The sequence below is a fragment of the Heloderma suspectum genome, chromosome 4 (assembly GCF_057233095.1).
Source record: "Heloderma suspectum isolate Gila_16-S chromosome 4, 16-S_ref, whole genome shotgun sequence".
Lineage (NCBI taxonomy): Eukaryota > Metazoa > Chordata > Lepidosauria > Squamata > Helodermatidae > Heloderma > Heloderma suspectum.
In genome coordinates this window covers 163,737,285-163,749,765 of record NC_139461.1, presented here as the reverse complement: position 1 = coordinate 163,749,765, position 12,481 = coordinate 163,737,285, and the positions used below count along the sequence as shown (strand labels likewise).

Sequence of the window (12,481 nt, the reverse complement as noted above, 5' to 3'; positions counted from 1 at the left end):
TGACCTTATATAGTGATATTGCCATAAATACTTTAAATAGTGTCTGAAAGTATTACTATGTTGTCATTTAAAGTGGTCTTGCTTTCTTTTAAACTTTGCTGCTGTGACTGCATAGGGTGCTGACTACACTATGCCAACATTGGTGGGCTAGTGGAATAGCAGCAACATAAGACTGCACTGCCCAGGTGATTATACACACAGTATTACAAATGTTTTGATACATGTTTTGCAGATCGCTAAACTGGCATTAAAAATAATTGTACAGCTAGTGGTTTTATTGATTATTTGAAAGGCATGGGAAATAGATCACAAATGGAAGCATTATTACCACTTGTTTTGAGGTGGGCTTTTTAAGCTCCTGCCAGAGTTCCTTTCCAAGACTGCATTTTGCGATGCTTCCAGACAAGGCTTTTATTGTGAAATAACCCTGTCGTATTCACAGAAACTTACTGAGGATCCAGACAATGTCATCTTCTGTTTGTAGCCCTCCCATGTTTTCCCAGCTTCTACCATCTTTTTCTTACCACATAAGGTGCTTTCAGATAGAAGGCTACTAGCGCTAGCAGTCAGACAGCATTGTGCATTATGTTCCTTCTTTTTCTCCTCTACTGATTTTCTGCATTAAGGGAAAAGATGGAAGAAACTGTAAGAAAAGATTGGAGGGTCACAAGTAGATGACATCTGGACCCTCCCCCCCTAAATTTCCATGATTGAGGCAGGGCAATACTGCCATGAAATCATCATCAGGAAGCACCCCCAAAAAATGATTAAAGAGGGAAAGATGAACCAGCTGACCATGCCTTCTGGTTGGTGGCGCTAGGAGCCCTCTGTAGGGAAGCACCCTCAGAAAGCATGCCAGAATCTCAATGCGTGCAGTAATAGTGCTTCCAGACAAAGCTTTTATTGCACTATTGCGCTTCCTCTTTCACAGAACTTTACAGGGTTCCAGACGATGTCATCTTCAACTAAGAGCCAGTGTGGTGTAGCGGTTAGAGGCTAGACTGGGACTTGGGAGATCCAGGTTCTAGTCCCCACTCGGCCATGAAGCTCGCTGGGTGACTGGGCCAGTCGCTGACTTTCAGCCTAACCTACCTCACAGGGTTCTTGTGAGGATAAAATTGAGAAGCGGAGGACCATATAAGCCACTTTGGGTTCCTTGCAGGAGGAAAAAAGGTGGGATATACATGTAATCAATCAACCAAAACTTGTAACCCTCCTGTGTTTTTCCACTGCTGCTTCCATCTTTCCTCTCATCACAGATAATCCATTAAAAAAAAGATGGAATAGCTGCACAATGCCTTTTCATTGGTAGCGCTAGCAGCACCTCTGGAAGCACCTTGAGTCACTTAGCTGTCGCTGTATATTGATTTGTGCCATTCTATACATGGTTAATGTGTGGGCATTAGCAGCAGCCAACAGGGTGGTGGTAGTGGTGGTGGTGATGGAGTTTCCAGGGCTGCTGCAGGTGTGTCAGTGTTCCAAAATTCAGTTAGGCAACAGTTTTATTAGGATCAACTAAATATGCACAAAATTGTGAGTGTCATGCAGGTTTCAAGTTACACGTAGAACTAAGCTAATTTCTAGCTTTGCTAATATAAATACTGCTATGTTTCTCTTTACTTTCGTTCTCTCTGCCTACCAAGGAGGCTGTGTGTTTTGACTGTGGTTGGAGACAATTCAGTAAATACTGAATTTTGTATTTTCAAAAATGGGGCAATTAGCTATTATGTGTTTATTTGTCCCAATAGTCCTAGGGTGTAACTTGAATCCTAGTAGAATCTAATCCACATAAGCCTGTGACTCTTTCTCCATTCTGTTTTAAGACTCTGACCATACAGACTTCATTTCAAAATCAGTGTAGCCTTCCCCCACCTCTGCTTTTTGTGACATCTTGCCCGATAAAGAGATCTGGAGATCTCAAAAGCTTGCCCACAATATCATGCATATTCGGTTGGTCCTAACAAAAGTATTGCCTGACCATGGATTTTGGAGTTTTTGTTATGGAGCAGAATGGCTTACTTTGTTTTATCTGTCAGCATTGTTAACTCTGCTGCTGGATGAGACTATGTCATGTTCTCATTAACTTTGACATAGGGGCCATCCAGTGTACCAGGAACATGGGATCATCTTTGCCAACTAGGTTACAAGCAAACTATGCAGGTAAAGTTTCAAGAGCATTACTTATTTGAGTTTTACAGGCAGAATTATTTTCCTAGTATGATTAGTACAATCTGTGGCTGTGAACTGGGTATAATATTCCAAAAAAGGTTAGATTTGAATTGCCGCAGCCACAAGGTGTCACCGTTGTATCAGCTGTGGTCATCCATGATGCAGCCCAACCAAGCCCAGTTCTGGCTTACTTGCAGGTAAACTCCGTGATGTCTTCTCATGCCACTCCAGGACTGTTGTGATATAGGGCTTCTTCACACCGAGCTTTTATCCTGCTATTGAGATTGCTCACTCACAGAAGTTTGTGGGCTGTTTAGGTGACATTGTCAACCTCCAGGGTGTCTCCCGCACTAAATGACCCGTATTCCATTTTTAAATAGATCGCGGATAATGAGCTATCAAATTACCCTGCTTGTGTTCCGCTTGAGTTCCCTCCATGAAAAAGGAAACGGCGCAAGAAAGGGAGCTGGACCAATGAAACATATGAAGACTCAGATAAGGGGGGAAGGGGTGGGGGGAAAGGAAGCATGTGTAAAGGGAGTTGGTTGTGATCCTGCATTTAAAATGGAAGCAGGAAGCCCCCTTTTAAATGTGGGATTTTAGGCTGGTGTAGAGATGCTCCTAGGAATTAGAAAGACATGGAAGACCCTATTGCAAGTTTCTTTACCCTGCAAATATTGTCCAGTCATGTCAAATGGAAATAAAGAGACTCCCTGCTGTTCGATAAAAAGCAACATGTACAACAGGGAACAAAATATGTAGAAGAAGAAACTCATATACATGCACATCAGAAGGCAATGGATTACACCAAGTTTCCTGGTTCCTGGTTCATAATGGCTCAGTTGCTCGTAACGTACATATATACAAGGAGAACATTTCAGCTCTGACAATTCAGTTCCTGCTTGGATTTTAATCTGAGCCATAGAAAAAGTGAAACTCTGTCGCCCAGTAGCTTCTTTGCTGCACTGGCGGTGGTGGGAGGGAAGAATAGAGCAACATCTCTCTTCTCTGGCCAGGTGCCAGATGCACTGGGAAATGCAGTTACATGGAAACATCAAGGGCATGGTAATGCTGAAACAAAGTGGTGAACAAAATCAGTAGCATATTCAATTAAAACCTTGTCCATGAATAGGAATGTCACAGACAATGGCAAAACCAGGGTTTTTAACCTGGGTCTGGGATTTTCCCCATTGCACAGATTCATATCAGATCAAATCCCACACTATCCAGAGTCTGGGTCCAATCCAAAGTGAAACCAAGGTGATCAGGCCCTTAATGCTATGGAATACAAAAGTAGTTTTGTATGGCAATGGAAATCTATTGATATGTATGTTTCCTCCACAAGAAAAATACCTGCTTTGCAGTGTGGGGTGAGGGACTTGCATAGGGAAAAATAGCATGGGAGAGAGGGTTAACTCCTTCCCCTAGCACCATACCACCACCACCCCAAGGCAGCATTTATCTTTTCTAGAGATGTGACGGCCCAGAAAAAAAACAGAAACATTGCGGGGGCAGGGGGGACTGGTTTTTTTCCAAGGACAGTTCTTGTTTTTTTCTCGAGAAATTGAACAGCTTTGGATAATGAAATATGTTATTTTAGAATTTAAGACAAAGCATTTATAGATTGTTATCCAGCCTTTACTTCCCCTAAAATGGTTGCTAAAAACAATGTCATAAGAACACTTTTATAGAAAGAATAGCGTTGTTACATTTCTGGAAATAATGAAGCCATGGGGGAAAATATATGTTTTTTAATCCTGTCTATAAGATTCCCAACATAGTTCGTTCTTTCATTCCTTATTAAAATTATTTCTCTAAAGTATATTTTACTGATAGACATTTATGCTCAGTTTCCCAACATATGAGTAGAGTCACCACTGTGCATTCTTGACCGCTTGGGTTTTGTGAGTCCTGTGTTTCTGATGCTGTAGCAGTCATTTAATGTAGCTCTAACCTATTCAGACGATAATTACAAATTTACTGAGTTTACTTTTAAAAGTTTTAAAATATAATGATACTTTTTTGAACAAACTAAGGGCACAGTCCTGTGGGGATAGTCGGCTGCCTCTGAACTCGGAGGCTACTGACTATCCAATGCAGGGCAGGCAGAGTGCAGAGGGGATCCTCTCCTCTGCACTCCAGCTGCCCTGCATTTGAGGCTTGATGGCCAATTTCGGCTGTCTAGCTGGGGCGGCTTGGAGTGGGGCAGGGGAGGCCAGACAACACATAGGAAGCATCATACCAGCACTTCTGCCATCCCCTCCCCACCCCCAGGAATGCCCACTTTCCCCCTACTCCGCACCGCTCTTCTGAGCATGGAGCCACGGACGAGCCACACCACTTATGAGGCAGCAGGGGAGAGGACGGGGAGGCGGTTATCTTGGAACCGACCTTGGAGTGCTGGCTCCGAAGTCAGTTTCAGAAAACTGAAAAATCCTATGGCCATCTAGCTGCTGTCTAGCAGCCATAGCATTGCACCCTAAGTCATACATAAAATAACTTTAGGAAGAGAAAAGCTGCTTTATGTTCCTAAAGCAGCCTTCCCCGACCTGGTGCCCTCTGGATGTTTTGGACTACAGTGCCCAGCATTCCTGAGCATTGGCCATGCTGCCTAAGGCTGATGGGAGCTGAAGTCCAAAATATCTGGATGGCACCAGGTTGGGGAAGGCTGTCTTAAAGCAACAAAGTGACTTTAGATCTGTCAATTTTTCCAAAAACCCCAGGAAAAAATCCAGGTTTTTCCCATGGCCTCAACATTTCTGGAAATTGTACATCTCTAATCCCCCATCTCCCTCAATAAGCGATCCTGGTCACAGAACTCTTATGTCACATCTAGTTTGGCCCTAATTCTGCCTGTCATAGATGAAAAGTGTGAATCCTGTCATTAGAAATATCTTTTGGGAGTGGTGTGTGTGTGTGTGTGTGTGTGTGTGTGTGTGTTCCCAAATATATGAGTAACAAGGAAAGGTTTTATTGTGGTTGTATTGTTATATTGTGGTTTTAATGTTCTATATATTTTAAATTGTTTTATTGTGTGTTGTTTGGTTTTAATTTTTGTGAACTGCCCAGAGAGCTTCGGCTATTGGGCGTATAGAAATGAAATGAAATAAATAAATAAGGACTGGATGGAGGTATCAGAAATCCCATCTAGCACCAGAGAGCTGTATAAGGTATGTTTCATCATCACTGTTGTTCTGACTTCAATCAGTATTTTTATTTAATCCGGATTATTTTTACTGACTACCTGTTCCTACTTTTTAAATACTGCTCCAGCTTCTGAGTGGCCATTCCCTTGTTAAGCAGATTGATGATTAATAGGTCAGAATAGTCTTCTGATGAGAGTTAATGATTAGGAGATACCCATCAGTACTTGGGAAAGGTGACATCCCTCCAGCTGAGGGGAGAAACAGAGAGAGCTGTGAGTTACTGATGGCACGTGGGGGCCTTTTTCTCTGGGGTTCTGATGTGGAGTAGTGGTGTGCTGCCTCGATAGTACTACCTTTTTGCCTCCACTTACGTAACGTTCTACTTCTATAAAGCAAAATTTTAAAATGCCATAAGTCAAAAGGAACTGGGCCTGCAACACTTGGGGATGTGTGGAGCATGGAACAATATTTTTTCTTTGGATTTACTTTGCCTAAGCCATTAAAATGTTCCTTTGAGAAAGCTAATTTTTACCCCAGTGCCTTGGTCTCCCCATCAAAATCTGCATTGGATAGTTTGCAGTATGTTAGCACTGATCTTCATGCCATGGATTTTATGCCATGTGGGCATGGGAGCACACACCAGCATGTTTGAAGTGGAAATTATAAAAGTTATTTCACCTCATCAGCACATGGCAAGGAGCATGATTAGCTGCAGCTGCCCAGCATTACGGCTGGCAGTGTACAATGCACTTTAAAATGTGAGGACGTGCAATCTTAACCTGTAAAATATCAGCTGGTATTTATTTCCCTCCACATAAAGATTCTGTTAGATGTGGATTTGGGTTTTGTGGAATAGAAAGTACGAAAATACCTTTTAACATATATGACCAACGTTCAAAGATTTCATAAAATTAATATCACTGACGCTGAACGATAGTGTTCTGCCTCAAGACTTTAAGGGATGAAAGGTCTTTAATTACATGCTATCCACCTGAAATAGATAACAGATGGAAATATGGAGCAGAAAGGCCAGATGATGGAGTTTGCAGAAGAGAACTGATGCACAAGAGTTTCTTGCAGAGGGGATTTCCTGGCATTGGACACTTCAGAATTTTTTTCATTCTAGTGGTCTGGAGTAAATTCTGGGAATGGATTATCTATGTCTAATTCTGGCACCTTCAGCAAATACTTGTTTTTATGGAAGCCTCCCATTTCTGAACTTGTCCTTCCTACTTTCCACACAGGGAAATTTGGAGCTGTTTTTAACCACCAGTCTTCCATGGGGCATCTTCCAGTGAACCACCACTCCTAGGAGAAATGAGAAGATGGACAACTGCTCAGAACATGACTGGAGGGAGCCAGTTTGGGAGATTTTTGAAGAGAAGGGGAACAAGGGGCTACAACTATATGCTCTGTACTGTTGCTAGTTGTCAAGCACGACACACTGGAATCTTGATGCAGTCATAAAAGAGCCACTTTGACTTGCACCATTTGGTTGATGGGAAATACTCAGCTACCATGATGTTTAATAACTTACAGAATTGGTTTTAAATGTTGTTACCTAAACTGAGTCTTTTGGGGTAGAGTGTTTTTTTTTTTTTAAGATATAAATTAGTAAGCACTCTCTCACCAGCCAGCCATGCCAATCTTTTCATAGGAAGAAGGGTCCAATTTGAGGCCAGACCTTTTAAAAGGTAGTTTAGCGCCATTTAGTTTAGCTCCCAATCTGCTATATCCTCCATATTATCCTAGGATGTCTCAGTCTGCTATCCAGAGTTGAAAGTATTTCCTGATTGGTGATCAGTTCTCAAGACCTTACCTTGCTAATCTCCAGCCAGGATCTCTCCAAATGGTTTCCATATATCTCACTGTTCTGGAATGCCTTCTCAAGAAAGTTTTGGCTGGGTTCGTCATGCCCAAGCATCAGTTGGACATAGGCCTTCATGTGGTAAACCCTGGCATAGTAGACTGGACTTGTGGAACACTGAGTCATTACCTGCTCCAAATTCTAATGAGAGCAACAAAGTCATGTCAAGCAGAGTCAGGAATGTAAACAGAGACAAGGTAAGAGGTTGAGTGAGACAGCCATCATGAGGAAACTAGAAGGTAAAGACAAAGGGTGCTTCCAGATGGAGGGCTCCAACCAAAAGGCATCAGGTAGCTCTTCCATCTTTTTCGCCTTAACAGATTTTTTTCTGGTAAAAAAGATGGAAGAAGCAATGGGAAAATATGGGAGGGTTGCAAATGAAAAAGTTGTCTGGACACCCCGTAAAATTCTGTGAGTGAGGCAAGTCGTGAGGCACAATGCAAGCCTTGTCTGGAAGAACCCAAAATGTTGCTTCTCCCTTCCCTCATCTCCTTTTGTTTTAGATTGTAAGATTGTCAGGTCACAGACGTGTCCTTTTGGTTATGTCATCTGTACAGCACCATGTACAACGGTGATAGCAGTGGTAGTTGTACTGCAGTAGGGATGTCAGAGACAAATTCAAATGAGTTTGGATTTCTGTGAATCCAACCTGTGGATTCCATAACAGGCTGGCTTTTTTGGAGTTGCATGGACTTGCGGATGTTTTTTTTGTGTTTGGGGGGGGGGATTTGCAAAAACACGCACTTGCGCTACTCTGCATTAGCACAAGTGGAACGCAATTCTCATCAATAAGCAGACACTGGAACAAAAGATGACTGGCAATCCATGAATTTAACAAAATCTGTACATCCCTAAGTAGTAGTAATTGAAGCCAGTGAGAGAAATGAGGCAGCATTTCAACACAGGTGAGAAGAAACTGGAGTAGCCACAGAGAGAGAGGGCAGGAGCATGGATAGAGGTGCTGGCAGTTCAGACTGAAAGGAGAGAGCGAATGTTAGCAATAAGGCAGGGCATGAGATACAAATGACAGTACTTGCCAATAAATACAGTTTAGGGTGCAGAATGGAGGAAGAAGTAAAAAAAATAAGTCCAAGTTTAAAAAAATACATCTTGGTAACAGAAGTGGAAGTGCAAAAAAGCAAGTTAGTTTCCTCACAGGATGCTATTCAGAGTGTTATCTCTTTCATTATAGAAAGAGTTGGAAATGCAGGTTTGGTAGGAAAAAGTAAGATAAAGAGAAATAAAGTCTGTAATGAACATAGAGGTAGTATCAGAACTCAAGACAGTTGGAAAGGATTCCCAGGAGGGGAAAAAATCAAAACCCTGAGAGATTCAGAAACAAAGAAAGGGGGAGGTGAGAAAAAGTAGCACCTCCAAAGAAGACCTTAAATAAGCTGTCTGGAAGAGGAGAATCATGGACTCATAGGAAGGGAGGCAAATGGCAAGGAGGGTTATGTATGCATTTATTTAGCATAACATTTCCAGCCCACCCTATACAGTGGATCTCAGGGCAGGGTACAATAATAACTGATTGTGCCAAATGAATCAGAGATGTTAAGCAGCATGCATTGAGAAGCAAAGACCCTTCCATTTGATGAGAAATACATTGTTAGTGTTTGAGAGCCTCTTTGGGGAGGGAGGTACTGGAGTCCAGATATAAAGGGAATAGGTGGTAGCTGGGCTGTCAGGAGCGACCTTTCTGTCTGTGGAGGAGAACTAGACACAGCTGGCTACACAAGCTTCTGAAGGAAGAATTGCTGAAAGAAAGGGCAAAGGTTGAATATTTTCTTTTTGTGTATTTCTGCCCTGAAATCCATTTTTTGGGTGAAGGTTCAGCGTCAATTAAAAAAAAATTGCCTCAAGTCCCACCTACAAACCCCTCACCTTTGCTATCTTGTTGCGCATGTCACGAGCCTTGTCAGGCATTTCCTCAATATATTTTCTCAGCAACAAAGCCTCGCACTCCACAAACTTGCAGAATCCGTGGTTAGCATAGAGCGAAGCACTTGTTCTCCTCACCAGCCTTCGTGCCTGCTCAAATGGCTCTTTGAAATGATCCCAAAGTTGAAGTCTAGCAAACCTATAAGACAAACGTTCCCCAGTCAGGAGGAGACTGAGCCCTTCCCTTTCTTCATGCATGCAAGTTCTCAGCTCCAGTTTTCAGCATGAAAGGACATCAGAGCTGGTGTTCCCCAGGCACCAATGTGTCCGTGGACATCTCCATTGGCACCCACCAGGCTTTCTGCCCCTCCTGATTTTTGTTTTTGGGTTGTTGTTTTTTGAAGAGTTTTCCAAAATTAAAAACCTGGGAAGCTGGCATGCTGCAAAGTGGTGTACCATCCTCCAGCTATCTTTATTTCCAAGAAAATAAAAATGGTAGGTGGCTGCAGCTCAGCACTTCATTTGAAGTGCACTCAGAAATAAAGGTAAGCTGGGGGAGAGGAGGGGAGCATCCTGGGGGACTCGCGGGGTGGGGGATGGAGAGTGTGTATGTGTGTTGCCTGGCATGTGTGTGTTTTTTTGTTTTTTGCTTTGCCTGTTTGTTTTGTTGCGTGTACTTGCTTGCTTGTTTGTTTTGGTGTAGTGTGGAGGGTGATTTGCCGGGGATCCGTGTCTTTTGTTTTTGGTGTATGTGCCTGTGTCCGTCTGTTTGTGGTGCAAGCGGGTGTTTTGCCTGTGTCAGCTCACAGTGCCAACGCAAGAACACAGGCCGCAATGTTATGGTGGCCCAGCACCCCTAGGACTGAGATGAGAAACACAAACTGCTAAATGTTACCAAATGGCCAAAGAGGAATACAGGCCAAGCATGATGTTGTTTTGGGACATCAGGATACAGTTTGTTTCATTGGAGAGAACAAAGTCCAGGCAGTGCTGAAACGGCTTAAATGAAAAACCTGCAAAACAGAACATACCAGTAAGCAGGACTCCTTGCCTGTAACTACAGTAGAAGTCTGAGATGGTCAAATGTTCAAAAGTTACATGGTGGACAAAGCATGGTAAACAGGTTGGAAGATAACTAGTTTGGGGAGGAACCTAATGGAACTCACTGATGGCTATTCGTAGCACCTAATAACATGTATGGCAAAGGAGATAGTCTCAATGCACATTGGAGCAATGAGATCATGCCTGCCCTGTGGCCCTGCCTCACATTCCTATCTCTCCTGCAGTGCTTAATGTGTACAATCCCCTGATCTGATGGGGATATGGACACACACACAATTGTGTGTTTCAAGGGATGTCCACCTGAACCATTTAGATGGTGTGGCAAAAAGGTGGCTGTAGGCAGGACAGGGAAGGTGGAGCAATACATGATACTCATCTCTGGGTTCTCTTTAATTAGCCATGTGCATGAATGGGGCCCCTGGAGACTTTGTTCAAATGTTCCCTGCAGCATAGTGTACAATACTCTTCTGTTTTGAGCCCTTAATGCGCAAACTCTAAAAAAAGTGCCAAGAGGCCTTTGGCAACAAACCCCCTGGGTTGAAACTGCTGCTGCTGAATGCCAGGTCAGTGAATGGTAAAACAACTGCTATCCAGGACTTGATCCTGGATGAGCGCACTGACCTGGCTTGTATTACAGAGACCTGGCTGGACGAAGCTGGGGGGGGTTAATCTCTCTCAGCTCTGCCCTCCTGGGTTCTCTGTTCAGCAGCAGGCAAGACCTGGGGGGTGGGGAGGTGGAGTGGCAGTGGCAGTGATCTATCGTGATTCGATCCCCCTTACCAGGTGCCCTATACCGCAGTCTGCTGGGTTCGAGTGTGTGTATTTGAAGGTGGGTGCCCAGGACAGAATAGGGATTCTGTTGGTGTACCTTCCATCCCGCTGCTCAGCAGTCTGTCTTCCTGAGCTAGCCGGGGTAGTCTCAGGGTTGGTGTTGGAGACCCCTCGGCTTGTTGTGCTGGGGGATTTCAACGTCCATGCTGAGGCTGCCCTGTCAGGAGCTTCATGTCTGCCATGACAACCATGGGTCTGTCCCAGAAGGTATCTGGCCCCACCCATGCTGCTGGGCACACTCTGGACCTCGTTTTCTGTGCTAGATGGGGTGATAGTGATCTGAGCGTGGAGGAACTCTCTATAGTTCCGTTGTCATGGACAGATCACTACCTGGTGGGGTTTAGACTTGCTGGCACTCGGAACCTCTGCGGGGGTGGAGGGCCGATTAAGATGGTCCGCCCCAGGAGGCTGATCTGAATGGTTTCCTGACGGCTCTTGGGGATTTTCCTGTTGCCTCGGCAGGCGATTCTGTCGAAGCCCTGGCCGATCTCTGGAATGGAGAAATGACCAGGGCCGTGGACACAATCGCTCCTGAGCGTCCTCTCTCACAAAGTGGAGCTGTACCAGCACCCTGGTTTTCTAGGGAGCTGGCAGTGATGAAACGAGGGAGAAGACGACTGGAGCGACGTTGGCAGAAAACTCGGAGTGAATCCAATCAAACATGGGCTAGAGCCTATTTGAAAGCCTACTTTGTGGCGATACGGGCAGCAAAGAAAATATTTTTTTCTGCTACTATTGCATCTGCAAAGAGCCATCCAGCGGAGCTGTTTTGAGTGGTTAGGGGTCTTTTACACGTTAGCCCGCAAGAGGATAATTTAAACCCCTCGACAGCCCGCTGTGAACAATTTGCTCAGCACTTTGCACGCAAAATGGCTCGGATCTGCTCTGACTTGGACGCTATAGTTGCTACAGACCCAGAGGATGTAACGTTGGCCCCTGCTTGTCCATTGTTGTTGGATACTTTTCAATTTGTACAGCCTGAGGATGTGGACAGGATCCTTGGAGAGGTGAGAGCCACCACGTGTATTCTAGATCCTTGCCCTTCCTGGCTCATAAAAGCAGCCAGAAGTGGACTGGCCGAGTGGGTAAGGGGAGTGGTTAATGCCTCCCTTAGGCAAGGCAGAATTCCAACCTGCTTGAAGGAGGCGGTGGTGAGACCTTTGTCAAAAAAAGCCCTCCCTGAACCCCACTATATTGGATAATTATCGGCCAGTCTCCAATATTCCATTTCTGGGCAAGATATTGGAGCGTGTGGTGGCCTCCCAACTCCGGAGATTCCTGGATGAGACAGACTATCTAGATCCATTTCAGTCTGGCTTCAGACCTGGTCATGGGATAGAAACAGCTTTGGTCGCCTTGGTGGATGACCTACGCCGGGAACTAGACAGGGGGAGTGTGTCCCTGTTGGTTCTGCTGGACCTCTCAGCGGCTTTCGATACCAGCGACCATGGTATCCTTCTGGGCCACCTTGCTGGGATGGGACTTGGAGGCACTGTTTTGCAGTGGCTCCATTCCTTCTTGGAGG

At 44.4% G+C, this 12,481-nt stretch overlaps 1 protein-coding gene across 1 annotated transcript in view; it reads right to left on the bottom strand.

Annotated features, from left to right (window-relative positions):
• Nucleotides 1-5,793: 5,793 nt before the first annotated feature.
• ADCY10 (adenylate cyclase 10) overlaps nt 5,794-12,481 on the bottom strand; it is a 170,279-nt gene continuing 163,591 nt past the window's right edge. Inside the window, exons 34-37 of the mRNA XM_084851606.1 lie at nt 9,959-10,076; nt 9,067-9,262; nt 7,135-7,323; nt 5,794-6,623 (exon numbers count right to left, since the gene is read on the bottom strand). Coding sequence (XP_084707732.1) covers nt 6,438-6,623; nt 7,135-7,323; nt 9,067-9,262; nt 9,959-10,076 — 689 coding nt within the window. The 3' untranslated portion in view covers nt 5,794-6,437. The remainder of the gene's footprint in view (nt 6,624-7,134; nt 7,324-9,066; nt 9,263-9,958; nt 10,077-12,481) is intronic.